The sequence below is a fragment of the Myotis yumanensis genome, unplaced genomic scaffold (assembly GCF_028538775.1).
Source record: "Myotis yumanensis isolate MYYU_CA2020_CCGP unplaced genomic scaffold, mMyoYum1.0.hap1 SCAF_2, whole genome shotgun sequence".
Classification (NCBI taxonomy): Eukaryota; Metazoa; Chordata; class Mammalia; order Chiroptera; family Vespertilionidae; genus Myotis; species Myotis yumanensis.
Genome location: NW_027223753.1, coordinates 168,325,863 through 168,346,001, shown reverse-complemented (window position 1 = coordinate 168,346,001; position 20,139 = coordinate 168,325,863). Strand labels below are relative to the sequence as shown.

At 39.7% G+C, this 20,139-nt stretch overlaps 1 protein-coding gene across 4 annotated transcripts in view; it reads left to right on the top strand.

Annotated features, from left to right (window-relative positions):
- Positions 1–20,139, top strand: part of CCDC50 (coiled-coil domain containing 50) — an 85,105-nt gene continuing 64,966 nt past the window's right edge. The window contains exon 1 of one of the 4 annotated variants that reach the window (XM_070406572.1): positions 1–339. In XM_070406572.1, the coding sequence (XP_070262673.1) occupies positions 291–339 (49 nt within the window). In that variant the 5' untranslated portion in view covers positions 1–290. The remainder of the gene's footprint in view (positions 340–20,139) is intronic. The other 3 variants (XM_070406570.1, XM_070406571.1, XM_070406573.1) reach the window with 3 other exon arrangements.

Sequence of the window (20,139 nt, the reverse complement as noted above, 5' to 3'; positions counted from 1 at the left end):
CCGCCGTACTGGACGGCCCGGGTCCATTTCCGGGAGCCGGGGATTTAGTGCCAATCCGGGCCGGGGGCGTGGGAGCAGGTGGTTGCGGCGGGGCAGCCGGGGGCGCCGGGCCCGTCTCTCTCCGCCTTTGTCGCCAGCGCCCGCCCGGCCCTCGCCCTCCTCCCCGGCCGCGCGCGCTGCCGGCCGGACTTTGCGCCGCGTCGGGCGCTGCTGGTGCGCGCGGGGCCGCGCTCGGGGCCGGCGGCGGCGGCGAAGCGGGTGGCCAGGGGCCGCCGAGACCCCGGCCCGACATGGCTGAAGTCAGCATCGACCAGTCCAAGCTGCCGGGAGTCAAGGAAGGTAGGGACCGGGGCGTGAAGCGAGCGCGGGGCCCCTCTCCTCCCGCCGCCAGGGTTCCCCGCGGGCAGGGGCGTCGTCCTGGGGGCCCCCCCGAGGCCCTCGCCTGGCGCCCACCTGGGGCAGGCCTGCCCCGGCCGGGAAGGGGCTTGAATTTAGGCTCCACCGTGGGACCTGGGGCAGATCACTTGGGTTCTCAGCCTCGCTGTTTTCCTGTGTGAGGAGATGGGGGTGGCGGGGTGGAGAGCACCACCCTCATCAAGTGGTTGTGCCAATATTTTCCTGGGTAGCCAGGAGCTGGGTCTCTCCGACTTGTCTTGAGTTCTTTTAAAAATCCAGGCCCAGCCTAGCGGGCTGGAAGGCTAGGACTTGGGAAGGGGTTGACGTTCATTTCTCAGTGGAGCCTTTGTTTTGAAACTTGACTCTTTTTCCCTCCTTCTCTTGACTTTTTCTAGCCCAGCGTCTAGCTGGCTGACTTTCCCACCTTCCCCAAGGTTTAAAAGTTTAGGCTTGGCACTGCCCACCTTGGCATGGCATATGGGGAGCTGCTCTAAGCATTTTCTGGCAAAAAGCACTGAGCGAGGGGAAACGGGGGACCTACTGGTGACCTTGATTTTTTTTTTAATGGCTCACTACACTCATGTGCAGGAAAATAAAGCTTGATTAGGACTGGTCTGGCCTGGCTACCAGCAAGTAGCCCTTTGACTTCCCTTGTTTTCATCACCTGCCCCAACACCTAGGATTTTTTTAAAATGGAGATCTTGGGTGCTGGGTCACCTTAACCTTTCGTGGTTTTTGGCTGTTCTTTGGCCCTTGGAAGCATAGAAGTTCCAGCGTGCTATCTGGGTTTGCAAAGGTTGTCTTTGTTGTGGCTGTCATTTACTTCAAGGGAGCATTGTGGCCTGAGGTGTCCTGGGAACGTGGAGTTGAAAAGAAGAGCCTTTGCTTTCTTGAAACTGCGTGTTTCTTTGCCAACTTGACTTGACTCCCATGGTCTTGTGGGTGTTCGGGTCAGACTCCAAAATCCCAAGAAAGCTTGACTGTTTTGTTTTCCAGAGATCCAAACACGAGGAGGAGACCGAGCGGCTGGTTTAAGTGGGATTTTTAATGGGGCTGGGCCTGGGCCTGGGCCTGTCTTCTTGTTCCTGAAGGATATTAGAGTTTAGGCCTGAAATCTTAACAGTAGTATTTTTCAACCTTTAGTTCCCAGCCTGGCTTTGGTGAAGATTATGGCATTCACATGTAAATGTAGTTTTCACTGCATTGACTAGCCTGAGTGATTAGGAAAGGCAAATCTACACTTGGAAAGTCTTGGAGATTTTCACTTGTCTTTAGCCTTTTGGGTCTGAGTTGTTTGTGTGTATGTGTCCTATGTCATTGCTGTAAGGAAAATGACCCTTGTTTATTGTGCAGTGCTTCCTTGAGGGCAGGTGATGAGTAGAATGCCAACTGAAGTTCCAACACAACCTTAACATGTGAAGTATTAATTATACAGTGCTGTGACTTTGTCTGCCCCCCCCCCCCCCCCCCCCCACACACACACACACACACTACATGTCAGTGACCTGGAAGGAACTTGACACTCACTTGATATGTATGCATTTATATTACTCTTAGATCTTCTGGTTCCTAACCAAGACATGAATTATTTATTCTACTATATTCATTCTCAAGGAATTCAACAAACACTTCCATCTAAAATTGCAAGTTTTTCTATTGCTAACCTCTGGAATTTAACACATGTGAATTGACTTTCAAGAGACACAATATGGTGTTTGTCAACCCAGTTTGCATAATATGGTAAAGTGGTTAGGAAATTTAGTGTGGCTTTTTTATTAAGCTAAAATTAAATATTGGTTGATTTTGAAGGTGGCCAGAAATTGTTGAGAAGATCATTGTCTTTATAAGCATCTGACTTTTCTGGTTCAGAGATCATCAAAGGAAATTATGTATTATATACTAACAATGTCCTAATGGTGATGTAGTTTTTGATCTGGGAAGTATTCAAGTCTAATAAAATGTATCTTTCTCTAATATAACTCTTAATTATGGCCCAACTACTCCCTAACAATATCTTTGAACCCTAATTAAAGAGAATGAAGCTTGTGCTTTATGATTGGGTAATACACACACAAACATTGAGACTGTTCTTAATATTGAAACTCCAACTTAGTTTGAAAAGGAAGTTTAGTTTGCTGGCACAGATTTTTAAACCCCATTTTTAAAAACCTATCTCCTCCACTTTTTCCCATCTAAACCTTTAGTAGGTTTATATACAATTGCAATTTGGGATCATGGGGTTGATTACAATAGAGATTGAGAATAATAATGCAGTGGGTGTCTGCCCTTTTCCCACTGCATTATTTCCTTAGGAGGGGAAGGGGGGCCCTGTGACCTTTGTTGTGAACATCTCAACAGAGGTCATGGGTAGCAACTGACATCAGGGGAAGGGAATATTTGAAAATTTTCTTTTCTAGGTTAAAGTCCAGAGCTTGTTTACTTGGTTTTAAGGCAATCAAAGATATTCATCATTTGGACAGACCTTAAAAAAAATTAGGGCAATGTTTTTATCTTGGGAAGTCTCTTAAAATAGGAGACAAAGGGACACAGTGGAGTTCATATGCAAGTGAAAAGAATTAAGTCTGACTAAATGTCAGCACATATCATTATTCCTGGTTTAAAAGCATATTTGGAACATCTGCATACTTTCTATTGTAGAAATATTGTTGCCAGTGTTTATTAATAATGCTTTATTTCTTCTAAAATATTTGAATGCAACAAGATTTGAAACCCAGCTATTTTTTTTTTTATCAGTAGATATACGTATAACTCAAATGCATCATGCAATGTGTGAATGTTAGACAAATGTATAGTCAGTTTCCAACAATATTCTGAAAGTTTCTTAGTTTAGATCAGAGCTGGGAACATATTTTTCTAAAAATGAGCACTTTTCATCAGTTAACAAGCTTAGATATGTGGTCAATTTTAGCTTCCTTGCTGAATTGTTTTTCTGAAACAACAATCTGGACACCCACTTTCCTTTTTTCTCTCTCCACTTCTATTCCCATATCACCACTTAAGTTGAATTGTTTATTTATTGTTGTAATCTTGTCTTTCCCCCATCTTTTGGTTTAAGAGCATTAGCATGTTCTTCAAAGCCATTTCTAGATCCCCTTAAACTTTATTAATTCTTTGCTTTCTTTCCTACTTTTAGCCATGTAGCACTTATAATTCTAACCCTCCCATTCTCTCCCAGTGTCTTCATTTTTCTTTCCTTACAGCAGTAGGGATTTTATTACGTATTTTGTACTCTTACTGTTCTTCAGATGGAAGATTTCACCATCTCCTAAGTTAACTGTGTATGTGTACATAATCACATAGCATCTGAAATCCATGCACCTAGCAGTGACTTATTTCTTGAAGTAAAGGTAGCCAGCTATTCTGAGAGCAAACCCTTTTTTTCTTTAGTGAAAGATAAAGGTTAATATCTTTTCAGAAATACACCTAGAAAGCACCGATGCATTTTAGGTTCAGGACACCCCAGTTGCATAATGGGGCAAATTGAGTTAATGGCATAAATCTAGAACTTTAAGGGGAAAGTTACAAAATCATATCTGGTGCAATAAGTTAACCAAGTAGTCCCAGAGGATCTAAAGCTTATCACAGCACACTAGGCATTGAATGTGATGGTAGTCTGTGAGATGTACATTATCTGGCTCCAGGGCAAACTCCCTTTTTCTTTTCTTCAGAATTCTACAGCAGATTTTATTCCCTCCCTTCCCAAATTGATTTTTAGAGAGGATGGAAGGGAGGGAGGGAGGGAGGAAGAGAGGGAAAGAAACATCTATGTGAGAGAGACACATCAGTTGGTTGCCCCCTGCAGGTGCCTGCCTGATTGGGGCCAGGTGGAACCTCAAACTCAGGTATGTGCCCTTGACTTGGAATCGAACCCAGGACTCTTCATTGTCAGGCCGACACTCTAATCACTGAGCACACCGGCCAGGGCTGGTTGTTGTTTTCTTAATAAGAACATGGCTGGATCTCCTTGAGTTGGAAGTTTGTGTCTTAGCTTTTTTATTACCATCTGGCTCCAGGTATCAGCTAGCAAATATTCATCAAATATTTGAATGTATGAGTGAATGAATACATTAATAGATGTTCTCTGTTAGTTCAGGCATTTTATCTTTGGCAAAATTATTTCATATTCCTACTCAGAGTGTAAGCTCTTGAAGGGCAGAGATAATGCCTTTTAATCATGGTTATCACATATAAAGCAGTATTACATTTATAAAAACTTTTAATTTTTTTATGTTTATTTTCTCATAGGTGCATATTATAAATAGAGTTCATCCGATATAGATAGGTATAACAGAAAGTAAAAAAAAAAAAAAAGAAAAGAAAAAGTAATTCCATGTTCTTCCTTCTGGCCTTAAAAGTAGTCATTATTAAGGACAAAATTTTAGTAAGAACATTTTTAAAATATTGTTTGTGGTTTTGATTTTTATTTGAGTTTTAGGTTTTCTTTATTTCCTTAAGGGTAAAGCAACATTACACAATTTAGCAACTAGAAAGAATCTTAGATACATATTTAAAAAAACAGTTTATGTGTCATGTGCCATCTATTGAGAGAAGGTACTTTCACAGTAAAAAAGGCCCCGTGGTGCATGGACATGATCTTCACTGTGGGGGAGAGGCAGTCATAGAGAATTCAAGGAGATATAAAGAACCCTGTAAATGAGTATGTGGATCCAAAATGCCTCTCACGTAAGGGGAAAAAAATTGTTCAGCTTACTCGCTATATGTAGGTATGCATTACTTTATTACATGAGTCAGTGATTTTTAAAAATTTTTTTATCCTCACCCAAGGATATTTTTCCATTGTTTTTTAGAAAGAGTGGAAGAGAGAGGGAAAGACAGAGAAATATCTGATGTGAGAGAAACACATCAATTGGTTGCCTCCTGGATGAGCCCTGACCATGGCCTGGGTCAGGGAGGAGCCTGCAACCCAGGTACATGCCCTTGACCGGAATTGAACCCAGGACCCTTTGGTCTGCAGGCTCTATCCACTGAGCCGGAGTGGCTAGGGCTAAATCAGTGATTTTTTTTTTTTTTAAATGGATATAGCTGTTATTTGCAAAATAAAAATTCTTTAAATAAGCATTTCTGAAACCTTTAAACATTTTGTTTTTTTTTTGTTTTCATTTGTTTTTAAATATATATATATATATATATATATATATATATATATATATAATTTTAAATTTATTTCAGAGAGGAGAGGAGAGGGAGAGAGAGATAGGAACATCAATGAGGAGAGAGAATCATTGATTGGCTGCCTCCTGCATGCCCTACACTGGGGATCGAGCCTGCAACCTGGGCATGTGCCCGGACTGGGAATCGAACTGTGACCTCCTGGTTCATAGGTTGATGCTCTACCACTGGGCCACACTGGCCAGGCTGTTTGTTTGTTTTAACTAACAGGTATTTAAAGGACATTTTCTCAGTTGTGGGAAACTGTAAAGTTAATTGATATTTTTAGAAAAGATCTCAGAGTGGAAAGCATTAAAATCCACTTATCTAGGCCAACCTCCTCATTTTCCAGATGAAAATCTGAGGTCAGGTTGGAGAAGTGAGTTGTACCAAACCACAAAGACTAATGAGCTAGGAATTGGAACATTGGGGCCTAGACTTAGAAAAGTTTAAGACTGAATATTCACAACAGTTCATTCTTCCCACCTCTTTCCTTTTCCACTTTCTCTGTCCTTTCTCACTTTCAACCTCCTTTCTCACTTTCTCCCTGTCTCTTCTCTTTCTTTTAAATTATTCTGTAGATAAAGACGAACCATTCCAGACGTGTTTCTTATGTTTAAAACGGCAGAATGAAAATAATGAATTTCTGAAGTTATTTTAGGGATAATGTTTGATACGAAGGTTAATGAGTTAAGATAGGTTTTATATTTTTAATTAAAAACTTTATGTTTTATTTTGATTCAGCAAATGAATTTCTGGGTGGTGGGAGGGGGCGATTACAGGGGTTTACACTCCAGCCTCAGTGTTTTTTCTACAAAATGCATTTCTTCTCTGGCACACTCAGCTTGAAGGGACTAGTGTTTAAGGGTATGGACACTTTAAGATGAAATATATTAGGGGAGTCAAATCAAAGAGTCATAGGCTGTGGTTTTTCCTCAGTTCTTATCTCAGTAAAATCATAGGAGTTTTTATTGAGATAAATGAATTTTGCCTCAGTAACAAAAAGCAGTATGATACTCTTGTTCATGAAGAAAACAGAGATACCACAAAACTTAAGTAAACTCTGCCTGACATTCTACTTCTCTAAGTACAGGAGCGTATTTTAAAATGAACTACCATGCCTTATAGGGGGTAAACAAACCTTATAACACACATATTTGCAATTTCAGAAGTAGCCAATGGAAGGGCTTTGGGATTAATGTTTTTAACTGATAACCCATTTAGAGATGCCCTGTGCTTCAAACTGTAAAATTAGGATATCCTAGATCTTGGGTAAGACCTATAAAGGATAATTGGTTTTTATATTCAGAAGGACCTTGGGGAGTGTTTAGACCATTTATTCCCAGATGTTTGAATTTAGAAACCATTATAAATGGGTTTCTTGATATTACTTTTGAAAGGACATGACAAACACACACACACAAAAGAACTATTATTGCCTTAATTTTATTTAAAAAACACACATCAAAATTTGCAATAACATGGATGGACCTTGAGGGCATTATGGTAAGTGAACTAAGACAGAGAAAGACAACGTATGATCTTTATTATACGTTGAATCTAACACACACACACACACACACACACACACATATACATAATCATACTCATTGATACAGAGAACAGATTGGTGGTTGCCAGAGATGTGAAAAATGGGTGATCTATTTTTTTTTAGTTTAAATAAATTGGAAAAATCCACAAACTTAAGTTTTAAATAATTTATTTCTGTTATTACAAAATAATACATATATTATAGAAAATTTAGAGTAGTACAAGGAAGAAATTTAAAATAATCCATAATGCACTGTGGGGTGGAGTTGGTGGTCAGAGATGACATCTGAATGAGCCATGCATCCCAGTGTGCACACCTTTGTGTAGCCCCTCTCCTTGAACATGGGCTGGTTCTGAAACCTGTTTTTGACCAGTAGGACGAAGTGGGAGTGATGCAGCATGACTTCTGAGGCTCAGTCACCAGGAGCCTGTGGTTCCAGTCTGGGCCTCCTAGAACACTTGTTCTTGGCTCGTGCCCCTGTGGAATCCAGCTGCCATGCGAGGGGAAGCCAGAACCCCTGGGAGAGCCCACATGAACGTGCTGTGGGTGACAGCCCCGCTGAGCTCTGCCTACAGCCAGTGCCACCTGTTAACAATACATGCAATGTGAGCCTCTAGGTGACTGCGGCCTCAGCTGCCATGTTCCAGTGTCCACATGTGAGACCCCGTGTGAGGACCACCCAGCTACGCCTAGTTGACCCACAGAACCATGAGGGTTCATCATAAACTATTTTAAACTACTAATATTTTTTTGGGGGGGGTGGTTGTTACACAACAGATAACTGGCAAGGATGCGGGCTAATTTCAAAGTAAACTCATTTTAAGGGAGCATTTTGAGTCAAGAGGACTTGATAAACATTACTGCTCAGTCACACACTTATTAGCTGTGTGACTTTAGGTAAGTTATTAACTACTGTGAACCTTAATTTTCTATATTTTTTAAATGGAAATTGGGAGATTTATAAGTATTCCAGTGTCTGGCACATTGTAGGTACGAAGTAAATGTTAGTTTCCATTAAAAAACACACATATACACACATTATGGTATGTAGGTATGCATATTACAGTTAGTTGGTAACTGTACACTCATAAAAACTGAAAACTTTCTTATAAACTAGAACCACTGTATAACCAGTATTATTTATAAATCAATGTTGTTTTCTTTTCTTTTTTTTTTTTTTTTACTCAAATTCATTGAGGTATAATTTACATACAATAAAAATACATCCTTCTTAGTATATCGTTTCGGGGTTGACAAATGAATAGTCTTGTAACCACCACAACAGTCAATATATAGAACAGTTACATAGCCCCCAAACTCCCCCCGCCACCTCTGCCAGCCACTAATTTGTTTTCTGCTCTATAGTTTTGCCTGTGCAAAAATATCATACACTAGTAAATGGGATCATACAAAAGTAGCTTTTTGAGTTTGGCTCCTTTCACTTAGTGCGATATATCTGATACTATGTTGTATTAGTAATTTTGTTGCTTTTTATTGCTGAGTGTATGCACCACAGTTTGCCAATTTGCTTATCCATTCAGTGGTTGGTTGCACATTTTGGTGGTTATAAAGTTGATGTAAACATTTGCATACGGTTTTGTGTTTGTTTCGAGAACATAGTTTTCATTTCTCTTGGGTAAGCACCTGGGGTGGGATTAATGGATATAGGGGTGAGTGTATATTTAGCTCAAATTCCAGAGGGAAGACTGGAATGGGACAGGGGTGGGGGAGTGGAAGGTAGGGGGTAGGAAGGGAGATTATCCAGGTAATTTATGAACATAGACAATAGTGTGGTAAAGGTCTTGGGGGGAAGAGAGTCAATGGGGGGAAAACAAAACAAAACAAAGGGGACATCTGTAATACTTTCAACAATAAAGATAAATAAAAATAAAAAAAGAATCTGCCAGACTGTTTTTCAAAGTGGCTGTACCGTTTTGCATTCTCACCAGCAATGTATGTGAGCTCCAGCTGCTCTGCATCCTTGCCCACATTTTGTATTGTTGGGGTCTTTTTCTTTAAATTAACATTTTACAGTGGCAATGTTTAAAAAAAAAGGGTGACATTTTTCCCCTCTAGTAGTTGAAAACTGTTCCTCTAAAATAGGGATCTGCAAATTATGGCCCTTGTTCCAATTCAGCTCACCCACTGCTTGTTTTTGTAAAGTAGGCAGGTGAGCTGAGAATAGTCTTTACTTTTTTTAATGATTGAAAAGAGGAAGAATAATGTTTTGTGACATGTGAAAATGATATGAAATTTCAGTGCCTACAAGTAAAGTTTTATTGGAATATGTCCTTGGTCATTTGTGTCCATACTGTTTATGGCTGCTTTCATGCTACAAAGACTGGATGAGTAATTGTGGCAGAGACCCTGTGACTAGCAAACATTAAATTTTTACAATCTGGTACTTTATAGAAAAATATGGTTTTTTTCTTTTTAAAATATGTTTTTATTGATTTTGGAGGGAGGAAGGGAGAGGATGAAAGATAGAAACATCAATTGGCTGCCTCCTGCACGCCCCCCACTAGGGATGGAGCCCATAAGCAGGGCATGTGCCCTGACCAGGAATTGAACTTTGTCCTCCTGGTTCATAGGTTGACATTTAACCATTGAGCAACACTGTCTGTGCAAAATATGTTTTCTTTTAAACCATTTTCAATGAAATAAAAAAAAAACCTTCCTCATTTAATCTTTTTTTTGATATTTCAGTTATCACTGTGTGAGCATCAGTTATATGTTTTATTTAATAGAGTAGTGCTGGTGGGGACCACTGTTGATAGAACTTTTATGATAGTATATTTTATTTTTGTAGTGACTTATAAAAGTATAGGCATTTATTTAAGAAGAAGAAATTTATACTCTCTATATATATTTCTAGAGCCTTCAAAATTGATTAACTGAGTAGAAATCTTATGTAAAGAAAAGTGTGCCACACTGTGGAGTTTGATGAGTGATGTGCATGAGTAAACAGATTCAGTTTTTTTAAAAAGTTTGCTTATGATTTTTAGTTATTATTATTAGTTAGTTATTACCAACTCTCTTCGGAATGTGTTCTTGACATTTGCGTGAATGAGGTGTCACTTCATCTTCTTGGAAACTTGTATCAGAAGGAACTAGGCTTATTTACCACCAGACTTTGGAGGCTTGTGTGTACTGCTCAGTTCAGTCCTAATACAGTTCCTCAGTGACCAAATACCAGGGGAGTCTCCACTGGGCATTTTTGGTTTTTATTTTTCTAATGAGTCATAAAGGCTGAGTCACTTTCCATTAACTTGACTCTAGGACTTTTAACTACATGTGGTAAAAACCGTGAATGACTTAAAAGGAGATCTTTTCTTCTTCATTCCCTCATCATCAACAAATTTTGTTTTCTTTATTGACTCTATAGAGGAGTCCATGATTTTTAAGTGTTTTATTCATTAACTTTTGAGTAGCACCTTCTCACTAAATATTTTAAAATGCTAGCTTTCTTTTTCATATTATGAGGTTCTATAAAATATAGACTGTTAGGGTTGGCAAATACTGTCAGAAAATCATTGTCTAGATGGGAAACCTGCAGTAGAGAAAGAGAAAGAAGGAACTTGATTAATATCTCCATCCTCCCATCTGTACATCGTGAGTTTGGCCTAACATGTGGGCCAACAGCTTTTTTGGAAAGGACTGTTCACGCCAATGTCTGCAATTACAAATCACTTTCAGGCTTTGTCTACAGACTGTTTCTTATCCTGTCAGTGATTGCTGGAGTCTGACTTGACATGTCTGCTTCTATTGTTTTCCCAGGTTTCCATGGTCAGACCTCATTATTTCAAATTAGGCTTTAGTGTACCCACAAAGCATTTCTTGTCTTTTCTTTGTATGGTTACCCCATTAAAGCTCCACAAAGTTATCTTTGAGAGATAATTTTGGCCCTGTGTATGTTGGAGGAGACAGACTGGGGATTTAGAAGAGGGTTAGGGAGCTATTGATAGAATCCATTTTATCAGGCTTTTAACATCTCTGAATTCCAAAAACTTCGTTTCAAAGGCTCTCAAGCTCCCAAAGTAGGCTAACCACTGAGGCTTAGTGGCAGATTTATTAAATAATTTGTGGGTCAAACTCGAACACTGTGTGAGTGAAAAGGGTGTAATTCTAATAATTTCACCAGAATAGGTGTATACCGATGACCATAGAGCTGAAGGAGACATTGCTGAAATACTAAGGGCAGTTGGATATGATGACTGAGTAGGGTCTTTGTTATAAAACCTTTCTGGATATGTAATGTAAAATTTTCATTGGCACTTAGAACCTAAAGGACACCTGTCTCCCATAGACTGTCTTGAGGTTCTTAATTTACTTTCTATTTAATAATTGATAACTAAATGAAACATGATATCTGTCTTGCAGAATGTGTAACAGACACTAGGGTTTTATTTAGCTATTTATGTCTGGGTATCAGAATTCTATTTTTATTTTGTTTTCTTTTTGATCCCTATTTATGGTTTCTCCTCATGTATTCTCTCTAAATGTGGGGAGCAGATGTTGAAAGGATTTGTGCAATTGAAAGGAGGTAAGAAATTCATGTACTTTTGATTCCTACTTACTTGGCAGTGTGGAATATAACTGCCATTTTCTTTGCTATTTTAAATAGAAAAAGAGGCTACCTTTTCCCCTGTATATTCTGCTGTGCATCTCTTTTTTGGTCTCCTATGCATCTTTTTCAGTAATTGAGTTCCTTCTAGAATTTTATAATATTTGCTCTAGTTTACTGATACATTAAAGAGTATATCTAAGTTGAAACCAAGCTTGGAGTATAACAGGGGTCCTCAAACTATGGCCTGCGGGCCAGCTGCAAATACAAATATTGTATTTGTTCCCGTTTTGTGTTTTTTTTTTTTTTTTTTTTTAAATATATTTTATTGATTTTTTACAGAGAGGAAGGGAGAGAGATAGAGAGTTAGAAACATCGATGAGAGAGGAACATCGATCAGCCACCTCCTGCACATCCCCTACTGGGGATGTGCCCGCAACCCAGGTACATGCCCTTGACCAGAATCGAACCCGGGACCCCTCAGTTCGCAGGCTGACGCTCTATCCACTGAGCCAAACCGGTTTCGGCCCGTTTTGTTTTTTTACTTCAAAATAAGATATGTGCAGTGTGCATAGGAATTAATAGTTTTTTTTTTAAAACTATAGTCCGGCCCTCCAACGGTCTGAGGGACAGTGAACTGGCCCCCTGTTTAAAAAGTTTGAGGACCCCTGGAGTATAAAATTGAACTTCAGCAGTCTAACCTCTTTGTAAGGGGAAAAACTTGAACCTAGACTTGTGAAACCTGGTTTTACACATCTCCTTTTTACCACTTACTAGGTTTAAGGACCCACAGAAAACACTAAATATTTCTGAGCTTCAGTTTCTTTATCTGTTTATTGGAGATAATATTTACTATGCCTAATACAAGAGCTTGTCATGAGAGTTAACTCAAGAAATGGATATCAAAACATTTTGTAAAACACTGTGCTATACATTCAGTCTCTTTTGTTATCACTGTTCAAGTTGCCCTGTAATATTCCTACTTTTCCTTCTTCCAGACCATTGTTCCTGTGACTCCTCATTCTCTGCCTGGAATTTCTGTCTACACTAGCCAAATATAGGCTACCTGTGCCCATACCACCCTTCCCTCATCTAGTTCAAATGCTGATTCTCTGTTAAGTCTACCCTGCTTCTTTCCTATGTGTGCCTTCAATCCACTTTGAAGTACTTCATTAAGTAACACGTTAGTCTCTGTATTGGTCTACTATCTCTCTCTCAAGAGACTGATCTCAGTATTTCTTGGGGATCCTTACACATAGCAGGTACTCCAGAAAACTTGTCAGACTATTTGACAGCTTGTGCTCAGTAGGCCGACTGACCTGAGCTAACTGAACATGGGATACCAGAATAAAAGCTATGATCATTTGCATAAATTCACTAGGGTAGGAACAGAGGACTAGGAAGTCACTTACTTTTTCTCGTATGAGTTTTTCCTATTTCTCTAATTCCTGTAAGAGGTTTATTGGTATTAAGCTTGACTCAGGACTTAAATGCATAGTAGTCTCCTTTGGAGACAATGATCTTAACTATTTATGGATCTACTTTAATTATGTAAAACCCTATTAATGTGTGGACATTTCCAAAGAAAGTGATATGGTGTCATTTTGTCACTGTTCCTGGAGGATGTGGTTATTTTCTCTGATGGTGTTGTGATCCATTTAGAATTTTTTATGTTTACTACTAGAGGCCTGGTGCATGAAATTTGTGCACTGGGGGAGGGGGGTCCTCAGCCCGGCCTGCACCCTCTTGCAGTCCAGTAGACCTCGGGGGATGTCTGACTGCTGGCTTAGGCCCGCCCTATGGGGAGTGGGCCAAAGCTGGCAGTCGGACATCTTTCGTGCTACTACAGAGGCAGGAGAGGCTCTCGCCACCATCGCTGCAATTGCCTGCCATGAGCCTGGCTTCTGGTTGAGCTGCACTCCCCTGTGGGAGCACACTGACCACCAGGGGGAATCTCCTGCGTTGAGCATCTTCCCCCTAGTGGTCAGTGCATGTCATAGCGACCAGTCGTTTGGCTGTTTGGTCAATTTGCATATTAGCCTTTTATTATATAGGATTTTTCTTCTTTAGGTTTGTTTGTTTGTTTGTTTTGTTTATTTTGGATTAAGGGGCAAGGTTCTTACAAAGTTTTAACTAAACAGATCAAACATAACATGTATTTTTTAAGTTCTTGATTATGAGGAGTACTAATTGTGAAGAATCAGAAAGTTTTGAGTTGGAAACTAAAATGATGAATATACAGATTGAAAACTTGGAATGGTTTATGATCAAAAGAGGATTGGAAAGCATGAGCTCAAAGGTTTTTGCTTTGCAGATGGATATATTTTAATTTGTACTTATTTTAGAATAGCTTCCTAAATTAGGGCAAACTAGCCTCTTTTACTGGTAGCTTCACATAGTGCATTAGAAGTTAACACTGATTTAAAAACATACAGCACTACAAAAAATATGTGCTTCTTAGTAGATATTATAGCAGTTATTAAAAATCATCAAAATAATTTTGACTCGTTAAAAAAAAATGAGGCAAATGAATCCTCTAGAGCAGAAAGGTATTTGGTCAGCTTGTCTTCCTGTTTCGATGCAGGCTGCTCCTGATTTTCTTTCACTTCCTCTGCAGGAGACTCGCATGAAAACCAAGTATACTGTAGGATGTACTGAAGCCAGTTTCAATAGTAGTACATACACCCGAGGCATTTAGAACACATTCCAGTTAAACATAAATAATTTGGCAATCTTCAGGAAACTTTCTGAATATAGAAGGTGTTTACCTTCCCAGGTTGTACTCTCGTCATCTGACCTCAGGTAAACCTTTTAGTAAATGGCACAGGCTACATTTATATTCACTAGACAGTAAGTGACTGATAACATGGTCTCCTTTTACTCTGATACTGAACGCTCTGTGAGAACTTCTAGCTGAAAACAGGAAAAGTCTACCTTTTTATAAAACATCAGATTAAATGAAAAGCTATTTTAAGATTTATGAGGGTTAAAGCTACTGACAGATGGATAAAAGCAGATGTTAACCATTTTTTTTGTGTGTTATAAATAGTAAAATCAACAGCAACAATGAAGAAAGCAATATTTGGTGCCAGAGAAAGTTAACACAACAGTCATCCTATATGGATAGTTTTTCATATAGGCTGTGACTATCACATTTTAGATGACATGCTTCTATCAAAGAGATATACTCAGCTATATTTCATACAACTTTATATTTGAGTTGGATGTGTTCTTTAAAGCAAATTTGGACTATTTCTTTATAGGTTGAGTTACTGATTTGGAAAGTGACTTGTTAAAGGTCACTTGGTGAGCTGCTGCTGACAGCCAGAACTAAAATTCTGACAGGTATCTGGGATTAAAACAGGGTTCTTTGTACTTCAACTTGTTTGTTCCTTACATGCAACGTTAAAGCTATAACATTTCTATAATTTAGAAAAGAAATATCCACCTTTCTTACAGGTGGATTTGACAAAAAGCTTTTACTAGAGTGACTCAAATAACAGGAAAATTGTTTAGTTTTGGGCATGCAATATTTTAAATCTTCTTATTACTATGTTGTTTAGATTTTGATTGGCTATACTTCGACTCAATATTCTACCCTCCTGTCTTTCTTGATGGTGACACTTTGATGTTTCTTCTGTCTTCATAAACTATAATTACATGACTTTCACATAGAATTGTACTTTGCTTTCTAATCCTGGACATTCAACTGAAAGAAGTTCGGAGTGGTGGAGCTTATTAAACAATTTAGACAAACTTATTTCCCTTTCACTCAGGCCCACGTCTATATGAAGCTTGTTCACCCTCAGTTGGACATAAAAGGTTAGAAGAGTTAGAGAAATGTAGTGACCTGTTGATTATGTTGCAGTTCCTTTCCAGGAAACATTTCCAGACATTCATAAGAGGAAGTAGAGATTGCATATTCCAGTACAGATTTTATGCTACAAAAGTGACTGGATCTGTGATAATCAGTGACTTAGTGGAACCTGACTAGTAGAAACACTTAATATGAAATAACTAATTGTAAGAATTCATTATCTCTGATGATGCCGATATAATAGGCTCCATTTACTGAACTTCCTCTTATTGAATGACAGATATTTTCTTTGGCCCTTCACTTACCTAATTTAATTCACAATATTTACCTCATTTTATAGAAGAGGAACCAGAAGCTCAAAGACATTACATAACTAGCCCAAGGTTTTTAGTGTATAAGTAAACAATATTTGAATTTTGATCTGTAAAGTTGTTTTTCTTCTCCGAAACACTCTTTAAACACCAGGCAAAATCCAAAACAATCAAGTTGCTACTTTATGCACTCTGTTAAATTTTGTAGTATTGAAGACATCTCAGTTTCCTCCTTATGGAGTTTACCACTAAGCTTCAGTTTTTGCTTCTTTCTTCCCATAGCACCAGCTGAGTTTCCAGCTTTTTTGGGAATAGAGAACTATTTAACTTAAATACCACTAAAGTAATACAGATTTTTTTTTCAAAAAAATAAAATATCCCCATTTAATGAACTACATAGAGAGTCACAGTGGTTATTGGGAGAATTGGTTCTTAAGATCAATGCCCAACTCCCTGTTGTTTGCATAGGAGTTTTTTGGGTATACTTTGAGACATCTTCCAATTTATTTTTGGGTTATTTCTTTCTTCTGCATAGACTCTATTTGTAGTAGAGGAAGTCTGATTTTAATGTAAGCCTATTTGCATTATAATCTATATATATAAAGAGCCAGGGGCCATCGCAACTGAACAGGCTGAGTGGGGTGACAAGGCCTGCAGGGGGCTTAGTGAGGGATGACCAAATGACTGAACAGCAGGCTGTGTGGGGTGACCAGGCTGGCTGTGGGGGACAGTGAGGGATGATGAAGCAACTGAGCAGCAGGCTGTGTGGGACAACCAGGCCGGCAGGGGTAGGCTGTGAGGGGCGACCAAGCTGGTGGGGGGGGGGGGCAGTTGCGGGTGACCAGGCCAGCAGGGGGGGCAGTTTGGAGCTACCAGGTTGGCAGGAGGGGCCTTTGGAGGCGACCAGGCTGGTGCGGGGGGACCTTTGGAGGCAACCAGGTTGGCAGGGGGGTGCAGTTAAGGGTGACTAGGCTGGCAGAGGGGGGTAGTAAGGGGTGACCAGGCTGGCAGGGGGACAGTTGGGGGCGACCAGGCCTGCAGGAGGGATAGTAAGGGGTGACCAAGCTGGAGGGGGGCAGTTAGGGGCAACCAGGCTGGCAGAGGGGAGGTGTTGGGGACAACCAGTCTGGCAGGGGGGCTGTAAGGGGCAACCATGCTGGCGGGGGAGGCAGTTAGGGGCAACCAGGCCAGCCGGGGGAGGGGCATTGGGGGCAACCAGGCCGGCAGAGTGGGCAGTTGGGGGTGACCAGGTTGGCAAGGGGGGCAGTTGGGGGTGACCAGGCCGGCAGGCAGAGGTGGTTAGAGGTGATCAGGCTGGCAGGGGGGTGATCAGGCAGGCAGGCAGGTGAGCAGTTAGGAGCCAGTGGTCTCTGATTGTGAGAGGTATGTCTGACTGCCAGTTTAGGCCCGGAAGTTGGACATCCCCTGAGGGGTCTGGATTGGAGAAAGTACAGGTTGGGCTGAGGGACACCCCCCACCCCCCATGCACGAATTTCATGCACCAGGCCTCTAGTCCTATATAATAAAAACCTAATATGCAAATTGGCCAAACAACAGAATGATTGGTGGAATGACCGGTTGCTATGATGCACACTGACCACCAGGGTGCAGACACTCAATGCAGGAGCTTCCTCCAGCCTGCAGGCCCCAGGCCAGCCAGGGCGGGTGTCAGCGGGGGCCCTCCCCAATCGCCCTGCTGGTCGCCCTGCAGATCGGGCCTGTTCACCGGCCAGGCCTAGGGACCCTACCCATGCATGAATTTCATGCATCAGGCCTCTAGGTAGGAAGGTCAGTCTCCTGATCTTCAGGGAGGCATTCCCTTAGATTATTGTAAACTGAGTTGTTCTAGGAGTGTGCCCATGATCTCAAGATACCTTTTAGAAAAGATATATTTCTAGTCACTAAACATCACCACTTATTGAGCATATTGGAGTAGAAATCCAGAAATCTCAAGATTTACCCATTTGTTTCCTGTTCATACTTTAGATTTACATAATCCAAGATTACTGGAAATGTGTGTAGAGGTCTGACAAATGGTTACCAGAGTGGGAATGTGAGTGTTGCAATTTTCTTGATGGTAGCAAAATTCTGAGAGAATATTTTACCACACTTACATATCCCATGACCACTATTTATAATAAAGTTTTGTGTGTGTATTTTTTTTTGGGGGGGGGATTTTGAGTATTATCTCAAATTTTTTTTTGAAATTGTAATTAATTTACCTAATCCTAATAGGAAAGAAAGTGCTAGCTAATGTATCTCTTCATGGAAGATGAGTTGAAAGTGGAAATATCTGACTCAAGGATAAATAGAATTTGCAGTAGCTAGTACTTAAGGAAACTCTGGTAATATGAAGTCAATAAACCAAAATGGTTTTTCTTCCCTTGGTGTAAACTTGTACTTAAGTTGGGTTGGATGTGATCTTTTGGGTTTTAATGGGCATGACTGGGTTTATCCTGAAGAGGTTTAAGGAGATGGGTGGCTTTTCTTTCTAGGTTAAGGCAAACAGAGAAACCAAACCATTTGAGGGCTGCCAAACCATTTGAGGGCTTGTTTAAGTGCCAGGAAAAGTGCCATTCAAATAGTGGAACAACAGAAGGTTGGAGTTTCTTTAGGGTTACATGGAATCAAAATAAAAGACATAAATTCTTACTATCTGGATTTTCTTAGTGGAAAATTGCTTTGAAAAAAAATTCTGTCTGCTATTGCTTATCTAATGGTATTTATCCTTTTGAGGACCCCATGTGGTTATCAGTGGTCTATTGTTTTCTACATAGAATGTCTGCCTCTATCAGAATAATTTGTGAGTACTTTTATTATATATATATATATATATTTATATATATATATATTTATATATATATATATATATATATATATATATATATATATATATAATTTCAGAGAGGAAGGGAGAGGGAGAGATAAATAATGAGAGAATCATTGATCGGCTGCCTCCTGCATGCCTCACCCTGGGGATCAAGCCCACAACCTGTGCATATGCCCTGACTGGGAATCGAACCATGACCTCCTGGCTCATAGGTTAATGCTCAACCACTGAGCCATGGCGGCCAGGCTAATTTGTGAGTACTTTTAAAATTTATGTACAGCTTTTCTTCAGTGCACAAGTACTTACAATGACTATTATAGGTGAGCAAAAATAAGTGATATTAATTTGTTAAGATTATTCATCCTAGTGAGTGTTAGTGCCAGAATTGAACTCAAAGTAAGAGTACTCTTGGTTACACCATATTGCATCCTTGTGCAGTAAGTAGTAACTGAATATCTTATATTACCAGTGCTCTGTGCAATGTACTACAGAAAAACTGTATGAGTTTCATCTTTTTCTAAGTATAATTCTGGTAGCCATTTTTTAATGTTTAATTATAAAAATTTATAAACCCATTAAAAGTAGCTGAATCATTTTAAAGCACTCTTCCTTTTAATCATTTTTGTGGCATTAAGAGTAATTACTTATTTAGCTTCTGTGTAAATTCATATATCCCTAAATTGTTCTGAAGTGGAGCATCCATGTAAAATGTAGTTGTTCTTTAAAGAAGGCACCACAGGCAGTAAATTTCAGAGACTGCTGCTCCATCTGTGATCAGTTTAATTTTCAAGGCCAGTTGAAATTCACAAATGCACACATTTGCTAATCAGCGTCCAGTTCTTTAAGGTTTGGTGTAAATTATTAGTTATCTGTTGGGTTTATTCAGTAGAAGTTATATTTCCCAGAATTGAATTTCTTTAGCTGCATCGAATATCAGTTCACTTTCCTTTCCAAGTGCAGGTTTGACCGCTGGGTTTCTGTGACTGTGTATACACAGTGCTTGCTTGGTAAATGTAGAATAACTCGATCTTTACACTCTGTTGAAGTTAGTGAAACTACCATTCCTTTAGGACTGATGAAGGAGAAGAGCATAGGAGAGTAATATATAAGCACACTTTGAAGATAAATCAGTGGCTAACACAAGAGCAATAATAATACAGGGTGTCCCAAAAACATACATACACACTTTAACAGCTGATAGCTCAATTGATGTTTCTTTTCAGCAAGACTAAGCTTTGAACAAAGGAAATTCATCCGAAAATGCCATGGAAGTTTGAAAATGCAGTTGAAGTACAAACACTGCCTTTATAATTACTCAACATGTGTACATATTTTTTAGGGACACAGTGTACCCTCCCCCTAAAATGTATACACACTTTAACAGGTAATACCTCACTTAATTTTCACTCTTTTTTAGGTTTAACTGATTTGAAATAATGGGTGAAACCAGACTAAGCTTTGAACAAAAAAATTATGAAC